The sequence below is a fragment of the Palaemon carinicauda genome, chromosome 40, assembly GCF_036898095.1.
Source record: "Palaemon carinicauda isolate YSFRI2023 chromosome 40, ASM3689809v2, whole genome shotgun sequence".
Classification (NCBI taxonomy): Eukaryota; Metazoa; Arthropoda; class Malacostraca; order Decapoda; family Palaemonidae; genus Palaemon; species Palaemon carinicauda.
The window spans coordinates 38,665,444-38,678,169 of NC_090764.1; the positions used below are offsets into that span (position 1 = coordinate 38,665,444).

The window sequence follows — 12,726 nt, forward strand, 5'->3', positions numbered from 1 at the left end:
CTCTCTCGTAAATTGTTTTCCTGCTTTGCTACGTATGTATGATTTTATATAGATACGGTAAATAATATTTGTAATAACATATTTTCTAAAAGCTTTTACTGTAATATCATTATTTATCACTTTCATCATGCGCGTTAAATGCCTTCGTTTGTTTACTTAGCGTGGTTGTTTACTGAGCGTACTTGATGACGCCGTCGTTTCAGGCGGCTTCATAAAGAAAAACATTTCATTTGGAAGTCCTAAGAAAAATTAAGTAAAACATTGGTAATAACAAAATCAACATACTGTACTGAATAATCAATATAATCGATGCAAAAACTAACCTATACACAGATGTGTAAATGCGTTTGTTTCTTCATTATGATCAGAGATAAACGTAAACAAAACATTGGTTGCCATTTTTTATCGTGCTTTTTGGCGTGTTTAGGAAACGCATGATATAAAATCGCCTTTAATATTTGTGCCTGTTTTAGTTTAGGGTACTGTAGTACATGCATTAAGTGTTCTGTACATTAAAGGGTAGTTTGTTAACAGTACTACGTACAAGGGAAGGTTTTAAAAGTCTGAATATACATGTTAAATAAATACGTAAATATGGTGTCACTACTTCGCGGATTTTCACCTATCGCGGTCGGGTCTGGAACCTATCTACCGCGATAAACGAGGGGTCACTGTATGTAAAATACATCTATATATAAATATATAAAAAGACATATACATACATATACACAGACAGGCATTAATACACAAACATGCATAATATATACATATACATATACATACATGTACACATGCTGGTATACATATACAGACACATATATAGACTTACATATAAATGTTTTTTTACACATGATTAACATGTATATATACACACATATATATATATACATACACACACATACATACAGTATATATATATATATATATATATATATATATATATAATATATATATATATATATATATATATATATATATATATATATATATATATATATATATATATATATATACATAAATACATACATATACATATATACACATATACACGCATACACATACATACATACTGTACATATACATATACATACATATACACATACATACATATATATATATATACATATATACACACATGCACATACATATACATACATATATACACACATACATATGCTTCCTTCTCCCCCCCACACACACACACACACTCTCTCTCTCTTTTGTGTGTGTGCGTCACTCACTACCGATATTACCCACTTCTGAACTCTTAATAGAGCGCATTTTCTTCTTCCTTATGTTACCAAGATGTTGAAATTGTCTTTCCTTCTTTGAAATGTTAAGTTCCTCTTGCCGAAAACCAGAAAAAAAACAAATGTATAAATGAGTGAATGTCAGAGGGCGTTCAAAGTTTTTCTTTGTATTTTTACAAAGACAATATTAATAAAAGCTGATTATTATGAATTTTATGTTCCTTTTTGGATACTTATAAAGGAAAATAATTTAATCATAAATGAAGCTCCTTTTGCTCAATATCTTGCTTGCCTTCAAACAAACAAATAATATCTCTCTCTCTCTCTCTCTCTCTCTCTCTCTCTCTCTCTCTCTCTCTCTCTCTCTCTCTCTCTCTCTCTCTCTCCTTTAGCTCAATATCTTGCTTGCCTTCAAACAAACAAACAATATCTCTCTCTCTCTCTCTCTTTCTCTCTCTCTCCTCTCTCTCTCTCTCTCTCTCTCTCTCTCTCTCTCTCTCTCTCTCTCTCTCTCTCCTATATTACCAGCTTCTGAACTCTTACCAGAGCAAATTTTCTTCTTCCTTATGTTAGCAAGATTTTGAAATTGTCTTTTTCCTCTTTGAAATGATGAAATTCTTTCCAAAAACGAGAAAAACAAACGTATAAATGAGTGAATGTCAGAGGTCAAACTCAGACATGTACTCTAGATGAGATTTGTGGTAGGACTGAAGGGCGAAGGGTGTAATTTACTGTGTAATACATCGTCGTCTGACTTGTGGAAGCTATACAGATGCCACTGTTCACAATTTCTTTTACATTAAAATGTAATAATTATCAATATTTACGATAACAGAAGAAATACTGCATTTTCTTGTAGGGAACAATGTTTTTGCTTTACCGTATTGAGTAATGCTTACTAAATACCCAGTAACTATGAAAGTAAGAGGAATTTTGACAAAATATTTCGTATACGCTTTCTCCATTGACATACGAAGCTCTGTGAATTTTTTCAGGATTTTGTGTTCTTCTTCCTATACCCCCATACAATGGCATTCCAGCCGGGCCCCTTAAGCGGTCTTGTTTGTTTTCATGGTCACATTAAAACCAAGAAGATTGTCCATTCATAAGACATGACAAAAAAATGTCACGGTTCAACTATATACAAGAGCTACAAAAATAACTAAATGTTCATAAATAAAAATTATGAGAAATTAACCAAAATAAAGAAAATGCAAAATTCATCATGATGAGATCACCAACATACAGTTGACTTAGAGACCAGATAAAAATAAAAAGGAATGAAAGACAAACATTCTTTTTACCAGAAACATCTCTTCTATTTTTCTACATACAGGTTATTTTGACTAGTCACAATTGCAGAAGAAAACTATTATGTTTATAACTACAATTAACAGAATGAGAATTCATACTTACTTGAGAGATTGTGATCGACCAATGGATAACGGAAGACATTTAAGCTTATTGGAGCTCACATTCAAGTTGACAAGCCCTTCCAAGTATTTCAAGGTAACAGGCAATAACTCCAACTGAGGAAAGGAGACAAAACATTTGAAAACAGATGGAAAATTATGTAACAGCTTGCATACAAATACCTTGCAGTTTAAAATAAATCTTCAGCATCATTTCTATATGCTGGTACAAACCCTGATTATTATCAAAGTTAAATATCTGTATTACAGCACATACCTTTTTAATGAGCAGTTAAAATAAAGATAAAAGAACATAAAACACATATCATAAAAATATAAATACATGTTTATTGGTAATTTTGAGTAAATGTTTATTGACAAGTTATATACAGTAACTGTAATTGAAATTATGAAACGTTTGATACAAAACTTAAGATTTTATGTGTATTTTTTACACATTTTCTAATTCTCAATATACATTAATATGTACAATCCATTGTTGTTGGTAGAGAGCAATGATTCCCAACCTTTTCACTACCAAGGACCTCTTTTATCTAAATGAGTTTTCCCACGGGCTCCATGGATATTGAGAGTTCTAGAAACTTAACATGCTGACTTGATTAACTCAACAAATAACTCTTCTTACTAGATTAATAAAGAGGTTAACAAATATAAATGAAAATAAGAAATACAGAAAAGAAAAAAATTACTTTACTTTGTTTTCTCGATACTAAGGAATTCTCCAATTATATGGATGTTGAATGTTTTTGTCTGTCTGTCTGTTCAAGCATTTCAAAACGACCCTACATTTTATTCGGCGAGATATTGTTGAAGCTTGACCCTCTACTGGATGTGAATAAAGCACCTTCATAGGGTTTATATCCTAGGATATCAATATTGTGTGATCCCAGCCATATTTAGCCAGAATTTAGGTCAAGGATTTGATCTCACATCCAGAGATTTTCCTTTTCCGGTTTTCTTTTGTTCTACTTAGAAAAGGTAAAAGTTGCACTGACCAAATTTTCATTTTGAAACATGTAGAACGTGAAAAATATAAAAATCCACTTTTGATGGCATTTGTGGACTACGAAACAGCCTTTGATGGTGTGCACCGGACAATTTTATGGAGTCCTGCATTATTATAAAATTCCTCTTAAATATGTAAATTTGATTAAGTCTGTTCATGAGCATAGCAAGTGCAAGGATAATGTTAGTGGAGTACTATTAAATTAATTTCCTGTGAACATTCGAGTACTCCAAGGGAATGTGTTGTCACCTATGTTGTTTATCCTCCTCATGGATGTTGCAATGCATAAAACAGTTGGCGATGGTGGAGAAGGATTGGACTGGATTGGTAACAAAAAATTAGCTGAACTAGAGTATGCTGATGACGCTGTCATTATTAGCAGAACACCACAGGATTTGCATTGCTTGCTTACCAGAATGCATGAAATATCACATGAGGTTGGGCTTGAGATAAGTAGAAGATAGACAGAGATGAGAATGGAATATGCAATGGAAGATGAAATATCATTAGAAGGAGAAAAGAATGAGGTAGAATCATTTAAATGTTTGGGAACTATGATCTCTAATACATTGTCTTTAAAATTTGAGTTTAATGAAAGATTGAAAAAAGAAAATCAGACAATGGCTAGGTTAAGTAAAATTTGGAAATCAAATTGCCTGAAATTACATAAAAAAATCATTTTCAATATTAAACTTACCCGATAATCATGTAGCTGTCAACTCCGTTGCCCGACAGAATTCTATGGAGGGATACGCCAGCTATCACAATACTAGAAGGGGGTGTACTTAACAGCGCCACCTGTGGCCAGGTACTATAGTACTTCTTGTTGACACCTCCTCAATTTTTCCTCTGTCGTGCTTCCGGCAAGACGTTCTGGGATACGCTTATGATCTTCGAGTATTTTCACGGCTAATTGGTGAAGTATTCTCTCAGATTTCGGCTGTCGCTTTACTGGAAACCTTCTTATATTAGCTAGATAGCTTTTATATAGTCCTGATTAACGGTTAACGATCTTTTGCTTGATTTTGGAACCCCCTTTGGCTAACTCTTTGGATTCAAGATGTCTGACATTTCGCAAGCCCCCTCCCATAGACGATGTAGGTCTTGCAATAGGCGTATTCCGAAGGCCTCGGTAGATCCTCACACCGCTTGTTCTGACTGTAGGGACAGGCCCTGTCAGTTAGAAAATCGATGTGAGGAATGCGCCGGACTTTCGGAACTTGAATTTGTCCGTCTTTTGAAATATTCAACTAAGTTAGAGAGAGGTAGAGTTAGGAGGAGTTCTTCTCACTCTTCACTTTTTTCCTCACCTCATGATCCCCTACCTTTTCCTACCCCTGTAGTGGCTACCCCCGAACCTACTATTTGCCCTCCGCCTGATATGTCTGTTGTTTTGCGTGCTATTCAGGCCTTAGGCGATAAAGTAGAGTCAGTGGTAAGTGATCATAAGTCTCTTATGGCCGAAGTCAAGGAGCTTAAGGTCAAGAGTGCAGTGGGTGGAATTAGTGCCAGTGCTGTGACGAGTGCTAGTGTCAGTGCAGTGCCAAGTGCTAGTGTCAGTGTCAGTGTGGTGCGTGAGGATACTTCTGTGCGAGCCAGTCGTCCTCCCAGTCCGGGACCTCTTGCAAGCTCCCAAGCCCAGGGGAGAAGCAATGTCGAAGGGCATAAGGGTTCGTCAGGCCTTGTTCGGCGCACAGAAGTATCCTCGGTGGTTGCGGGCGTGTCTTCCAAAGACCGTCACTCCCATCTGCAGACGATTGAGCCCGTCTTTTTCTCGTCCGCTGATCAACTGTCAGGGAAGAAATGTTGGACTCAGGTCTCGAGACCACTTAAAACGCAGAGTCCAGTCCGCGAGTGCTCAGCCAGGTTGCAGTCATTGGCTCAGCTCTGACTCGCCGCAGTCATCAGTCGACTGCACTCCGCCCAAGAGGAGTAAGGTTCTGCCACAACAGAGCTCGACTGTTAAGGCTTTACCTCAGCCTACTGTAGTTTCTGCCGACCCCAAGTGGACTCTACTACAGTCCATGCAAGCTTTCGGACTTGATGCGTGAGTGTCGGGCTGAGAGTGTTGCGCCTCCGCCTCCGCCTACACTCCCTCCGCCTGCGCTCGCTCCGCCTGCGCTCGCTCCGCCTGATCGCAGTACCACCTGCCAGGCGTACGATGTTGAGCCACGTTCTGAGTTTGCTGTTCCCAGTGGTGTTCAGCCTCCGCCTTCCTTAAGGCAACCTTTACAATGGGATCAGGAGGATTATACCTCTCTTCCTCCGCCTCCACTTGCTGCTCCACCAGTGATGCAACACTCGGTTGAGGTACAACAACCTCTCCCGTCCATGAGTCAGTCTCCTCAGCTCTCGCTGCAGCGAGCTCAACCCTCCACAAGGCAAGCACCACAACACCTTAGCCTTGCGCCTCAGGAGCCTCAGCTTGCGAGACATTTACCTTGTTCTGCGCAGCCTCTACCTCATCGCGCTCCGCTCACACCACAGGAACAGGAACTGGCTTCTCCGCTTCCGCCAACCGCTCAGCAAGCGCAACACTTGGGTTCAACCACTCATGCTAGGAGTCAGCCTCCTCCACCCATGCGCCTTCCTTCTGCTTCGTCTTTTATTCAGCCTTTGCAGTCTGAGCCTCAGGTTTTCCCTCAACAGTTACTTGAAGAGGAAACCACTAATATTGTTCCTACTCGTTCTGACTCTGCTGTTCAGCATTCTTGTCCGATCTCTTTGCTACACTCTGGTGATGAGGCGTCTGATGATGAGGCGGCACACCTGGATCCCTCGTCAGACGTGGATGAATCCAAGCCTTCTCCACAGTCTATTGACTTTCGTAAGGTCTTGGCTCTGCTTAGGGAGGTTTACCCAGACCACTTTGTCTCTGCTATTCCCCGCTCTCCGCCATCTGAGTTTTCGCTGGGCATACAGCAAGCTAAGTCCACCTATACTAAGCTAGTCCTAGCAAGGTCCTCTAAGAGAGCGTTAAGGATCTTAGGGGAGTGGCTGCAGACTAAGCAACACCTTGGCAAAACTTCTTTCATGTTCCCTCCGACTAAGCTCACTTCGAAAGCGAGCGTTTGGTATGCCACAGGAGAAGCACCAGGCTTGGGAGTACCTGCCTCTGCCCAGGCTGACTTCTCAAGTCTGGTAGACTCGCCTCGGAGAACTGCAATGAGGCGCTCTAAGGTTTGTTGGACCTTCTCAGACCTTGATCACTTACTGAAGGGAGTATTTAGAGCATTTGAGATGTTCAACTTTCTAGACTGGTGCCTGGGGGCCCTCAGCAAGAAGACCTCTCCTGCGGACAAGGATTCTGCCATGCTATTAATGTCCTGCATGGATAAGGCCATTAGGGATGGATCTGGTGAGCTTGCGTCGATGTTTGTATCAGGGGTTCTGAAGAAAAGGGAACAGCTGTGTACCTTCCTTTCCTCCAGCATTACACCTTGTCAAAGGTCGCAACTCCTTTTTGCTCCGCTCTCGAAGTTCCTCTTCCCCAGGATAAGCCAAGCCCTAGAGTGCATCATGAGCATGCTGAAGAGGAGCAGTTGCTCGGTGAGACAGTGGATGAGTCTCACAGGGACCCTTTCATCACTGGCCCTGTTCGTCGAGCTAGGGAGACTCCTCCTCCGCCCTCTTCAATTCCATCTTGCAGCTCATTGGGACAAGGGTTCGACTCTCGAAGCAGTCTCTATCCCAATCACCCAAGAGATGAAGACCACTCTCCTGTGGTGGAAGAACAATCTCCTTCTCAGGGAGGGCCTATCGTTGGCTATTCAGACCCCCAATCTTCATCTCTTCTCAGATGCATCGGACTCGGGCTGGGGTGCGACCTTGAACGGACGGGAATGCTCGGGAACGTGGAACGAGGAACAGGGATTACTCCACATCAACTGCAAGGAGCTACTAGCAGTTCATTTAGCCCTGCTGAACTTCAAGTCCCTCCTGCTAGGCAAAGTGGTGGAGGTGAACTCAGACAACACCACAGCCTTGGCTTACATCTCCAAGCAAGGAGGGACCCATTCGAGGAGCCTATACAAGATCGCAAGGGACCTCCTCATTTGGTCAAGAGGTCTAAACCTCACTCTGGTCACGAGGTTCATTCAGGGCAATATGAACGTCTCAGCAGATCGCCTAAGCAGAAGGAATCAGGTCATTCCCACGGAATGGACCCTCCACAAGAGTGTGTGCAACAGACTTTGGACCTTGTGGGGTCAACCTACCATAGATCTGTTTGCCACCTCCATAACCAAGAGACTTCCGCTGTACTGTTCCCCTGTTCCAGACCCTGCAGCAGTTCATGTGGATGCTTTTCTACTGAACTGGTCCCATCTCGACCTTTACGCATTCCCACCGTTCAAGATAATAAACAAAGTTCTGCAGAAATTCATCTCGCACGAAGGGACACGGCTGACGCTGGTTGCTCCCCTTTGGCCTGCAAGAGAATGGTTCACAGAGGTACTTCAATGGCTAGTCGACATCCCCAGGACTCTACCTCTAAGAGTGGACCTTCTACGTCACCCTCACGTAGACAGGTTGCACCCAAACCTCCACGCTCTTCGGCTGACTGCCTTCAGACTGTCGAAAGATTCGCTAGAGCTAGAGGCTTTTCGAAGGAGGCAGCCAGTGCGATTGCCAGAGCAAGAAGGGTTTCCACTCGTAGAGTCTACCAATCTAAGTGGGAAGTCTTCCGGAGCTGGTGTAGAGCCAATTCAATATCCTCTACCAATACCTCTGTGACCCAAATAGCTGACTTCCTTCTACATCTTAGGAATGAGAGATCCCTTTCAGCCCCTACGATTAAAGGGTATAGGAGTATGTTGGCTTCAGTTCTCCGCCACAGAGGTTTGGACCTTTCTTCCAACAAGGACCTTCAAGACATTCTTAAGTCTTTTGAGACGTCTAAAGAGCGTCGTCTATCCACTCCAGGCTGGAACCTAGACGTAGTCTTAAGGTTCCTTATGTCACCTAGGTTCGAACCTCTCCAGTCAGCTTCCTTCAAGGACCTTACCCTCAAGACTCTTTTTCTCGTCTGCCTTGCAACAGCTAAGAGAGTCAGTGAGGTTCATGCCTTCAGCAAGAACATTGGTTTCACGACCGAATCTGCAACATGTTCTTTTCAGCTCGGATTCCTAGCAAAGAACGAACTTCCTTCACGTCCTTGGCCTAGATCGTTTGAAATACCTAGCCTCTCCAACATGGTAGGTAACGAACTAGAGAGAGTTCTTTGCCCTGTCAGAGCTCTCAAGTTTTATCTTAAGAGGTCTAAACCTATTCGAGGACAGTCAGAAGCCTTATGGTGTGCCATCAAGAAACCTTCGAGGCCCATGTCCAAGAACGGGGTTTCGTATTATATAAGGCTTCTGATTAGAGAAGCCCATTCTCACTTAAAGGAGGAAGACCTTGCATTGCTGAAGGTAAGGACCCACGAAGTAAGAGCCGTAGCTACTTCGATGGCCTTTAATAAAAACCGTTCTCTGCAGAGCATAATGGATGCAACCTATTGGAGGAGCAAGTCAGTGTTTGCATCATTTTATCTTAAAGATGTCCAGTCTCTTTACGAGAACTGCTACACCCTGGGACCATTCGTAGCAGCGAGTGCAGTAGTAGGTGAGGGCTCAGCCACTACATTCCCTTAATCCCATAACCTTTTTTAACCTTTCTCTTGAATGCTTTTATTGTTGTTTTTATGGTTGTTACGGTAGGCTAAGAAGCCTTCCGCATCCTTTTGATTTGGCGGGTGGTCTATTCATTCTTGAGAAGCGCCTGGGTTAGAGGTTTTGTAGAGGTCCTTTAGTAGGGGTTGCAACCCTATATACTTTAGCACCTTTGGGTTGATTCAGCCTCCAAGAGGAACGCTGCGCTCAGTAAGGAAGACGAACTTAAAAAAGAGGCAGAGTAACGGTTCAATTCGGCTTCCTTACCAGGTACTTATTATTTCATTGTTATTTGAGATAACTGTTATATGAAATATGGGATACTTAGCTATCCTTTAATCTTGTACACTGGTTTTCACCCACCCCCCTGGGTGTGAATCAGCTACATGATTATCGGGTAAGTTTAATATTGAAAAATGTTATTTTTATTAGTAAAATAAATTTTTGAATATACTTACCCGATAATCATGATTTAATCGACCCTCCCTTCCTCCCCATAGAGAACCAGTGGACCGAGGAAAAATTGAGGAGGTGTCAACAAGAAGTACTATAGTACCTGGCCACAGGTGGCGCTGGTAAGTACACCCCCTTCTAGTATTGTGATAGCTGGCGTATCCCTCCATAGAATTCTGTCGGGCAACGGAGTTGACAGCTACATGATTATCGGGTAAGTATATTCAAAAATTTATTTTACTAATAAAAATAACATGATTGTATATCAGTTTAGTGAGAACGGTGTTACTGTATGGACACGAGTCATGGTATGACAATAAAGCAATCTCCAACAAATTCAGTAGATTTGAGAACAAAGCCCTTAAAAGGAGAATAAGAGTTAAATGGCAGGACAGGACTAGAAAGGAAACTACAGTAAAGAGAGATTACTTGAGTGCCATATGTGGATGAGATCATGGTGAGGGTTAGATGGAGATGGTTTAGCCATGCTCTTCGCACTCCCCAAAAGAGATTAGTTCACTGAACATTTAACTGGGCTTCTCAAGGTACTTGAAGAGTTGGAAGACCCAGGCCTACATGGCCGAGGACTATGAAGCATGAAGTCGGAGACGATGAATGGAGAAGTATTGAATTAAAAGCTCAAGATAAAGACGACTAACGAAATGTAATCAAAGTCCTTTGTGTCAATAGGTGTAGGAAGAGATGAGGATGAATTTATAATATCTGTAAGTCTGCGAAAGATATATTTAAAGATTCCAGATGAACTGCAGTGAACACGTTCAACTACAACCAAGAGCATAGTTTCTTACAGCATTCTTACACAAAGAAAACAAGATAATGATAAATATATGAATCTTAAGATCATTATCATAAATTTGTTAATTCATTATATATGGTACTTCACAATATTTCTCTATCTCTTCTACAAAATATTTTCTTATTGGGTCTGGTATGTATGCAATTCTTGAAAATTATGTAAATGAGAGAGAGAGAGAGAGAGAGAGAGAGAGAGAGAGAGAGAGAGAGAGAGAGAGAGAGAGAGAGAGAGTGTGTGTGTGTGTGTGTGTGTGTGTGTGTGTGTGTGCTGACTAGTTGCAATTGACATTTTGTACCAATACCACATTTGTTAGACAATGGTCTTATCATTCACCAATCTTGGCTTCCTTAGTATACGTTCCCACTTTCTACATTGCATTTACTATTCATTCATTATATATATGGAATTATGCTTTCTTCCTACCTAATTTCAAAATTATATTACTGGATACTGTACATTTTTGGCCAATTGAAATAATTCAATAGGAGAAACAGAAACAGAGATCAGACAAAATCAAAAATATAAATCTGTATATTTTTCAACTTTGTTTACAGACCTTTGGTTGGGAATCACTGGTAAAGTATAGAGATTTAGTGGACCATCTCTCGGATGCAAGTATGGGTAATCTAGAGTTTAGAACTCCCATTTTATAATGAGCTCACTATAGACAGTCTGAATTAAGTGCCTTTGTGGTTATTTGAAATCTCTCCCCTTGTGGGTAGACTCTGAGGAAGATCTTTTAACATAGACAAGAGGCCTATGAAACCCTTTCAGAGGCCAGAACGGTGCCACAAGTCATCCTAGCATTGTTTGACAATCTGAATCTATTGACAATGATTCTGATCCCAGCAAATAGGAGGAATGCATCAAGATCTAGGTTTCACTACTCTTACAACATGATATCTAAAGTCAACGCCAGGGGGATACATTACAGGAGAGCAAAGTATTTATATTTTTCAACCGAGATATGTGGTGAACAAGTCCTTAGAAGAATTTCCCAACTTCTTTGAAAATTATTGACAAATTTGAGAATGAAGTGATAATTCAGGAGAAGAAGAGTTGATTTTCCATGTCCAAATGATCCGCCAACACATTTATCTTTCCAGCGACATACTGTGGCACCAAAATATTTCTAGTTTTCATCCAGAATATAAGTTCCAGAACTAGAAAGCATAGGGCACTTGCCTTCGTACCTCCCTGTTTCTCATATGCAGTACTGTATAACAACGTTTTGATGTCTAAATACATAAAACCCATTTTGTTATTACTGGATCTTGATTCAATTATATGACTTCTAGAATAGCTATCAGCTACAGGCAATTAACGAGGAGTCTTTTCGTTTGCCTTCCACCCTCTGTTAAGCATACAGTTGTCCAGGTAACTCTCCATCTTCTAACATGTTTGTAAATAATGTAGTCTGGGACTGTAGACTCATGAATGACCCCTGAGAAAAGAAGCTTTCCATTGCTTCACCAGTCTAACCCTTGAGCCAGCTCTCCAAAAAGTGGAATAAGAACTTTCTGGAAAGGGTCTAGGGTTCTACACCAACACTGTTTTAGGTGGAACTACAATGGCTTCATTTTTAATAGGGAATGGGGCACAAACATCTCGAGGGATGACCCAAATCCTAGGAGACTCAATCATGTGTAGGCTGTCATTGCTTGAGTGTCTCTGATACTGTATACTCCACAAACTTGAGGATGAAATTCGATGTTTTTTGTCATATCTTCATTCCAGAAATTTAATACACTCTCTGTGTTCAATATAACTGTACAGTATCCCATATCATGTAACAGACTTTAGTGGTAGCAAGGGCATTAGCAACAGTTGATCATACAGTATTGCCTTACTCATCTATGAAATCTCCCAAATAAAAGATTCATTCTTACCATAATTGCAGGCAACCTCAGGGAGTTCTTTTTTATTTGATTCGAGAATACCAGCCTTCTCAACCATGGTCAGTTTGATACCAACCATTTTAGCCAACATTCACTGCACTTGAAACCTGTTTCGGAAGCATGACTACATTTATATATGCGTGTATTTATATACATATAACCGGGAAGAAGGCCCGGGCCACGGCACAGGGCATGAACACCAAGTCCAAATCACAGGC

The 12,726-nt window shown here is 40.8% G+C and overlaps 1 protein-coding gene across 2 annotated transcripts in view; it reads right to left on the bottom strand.

Moving 5' to 3' along the window:
* The window catches only part of Lrr47 (Leucine-rich repeat 47), a 122,364-nt gene that overhangs the window by 34,052 nt on the left and 75,586 nt on the right, over window positions 1-12,726 (bottom strand). For both annotated transcript variants that reach the window (XM_068363573.1, XM_068363572.1), the window contains exon 6: window positions 2,667-2,779. In XM_068363573.1, the coding sequence (XP_068219674.1) occupies window positions 2,667-2,779 (113 nt within the window). The remainder of the gene's footprint in view (window positions 1-2,666; window positions 2,780-12,726) is intronic.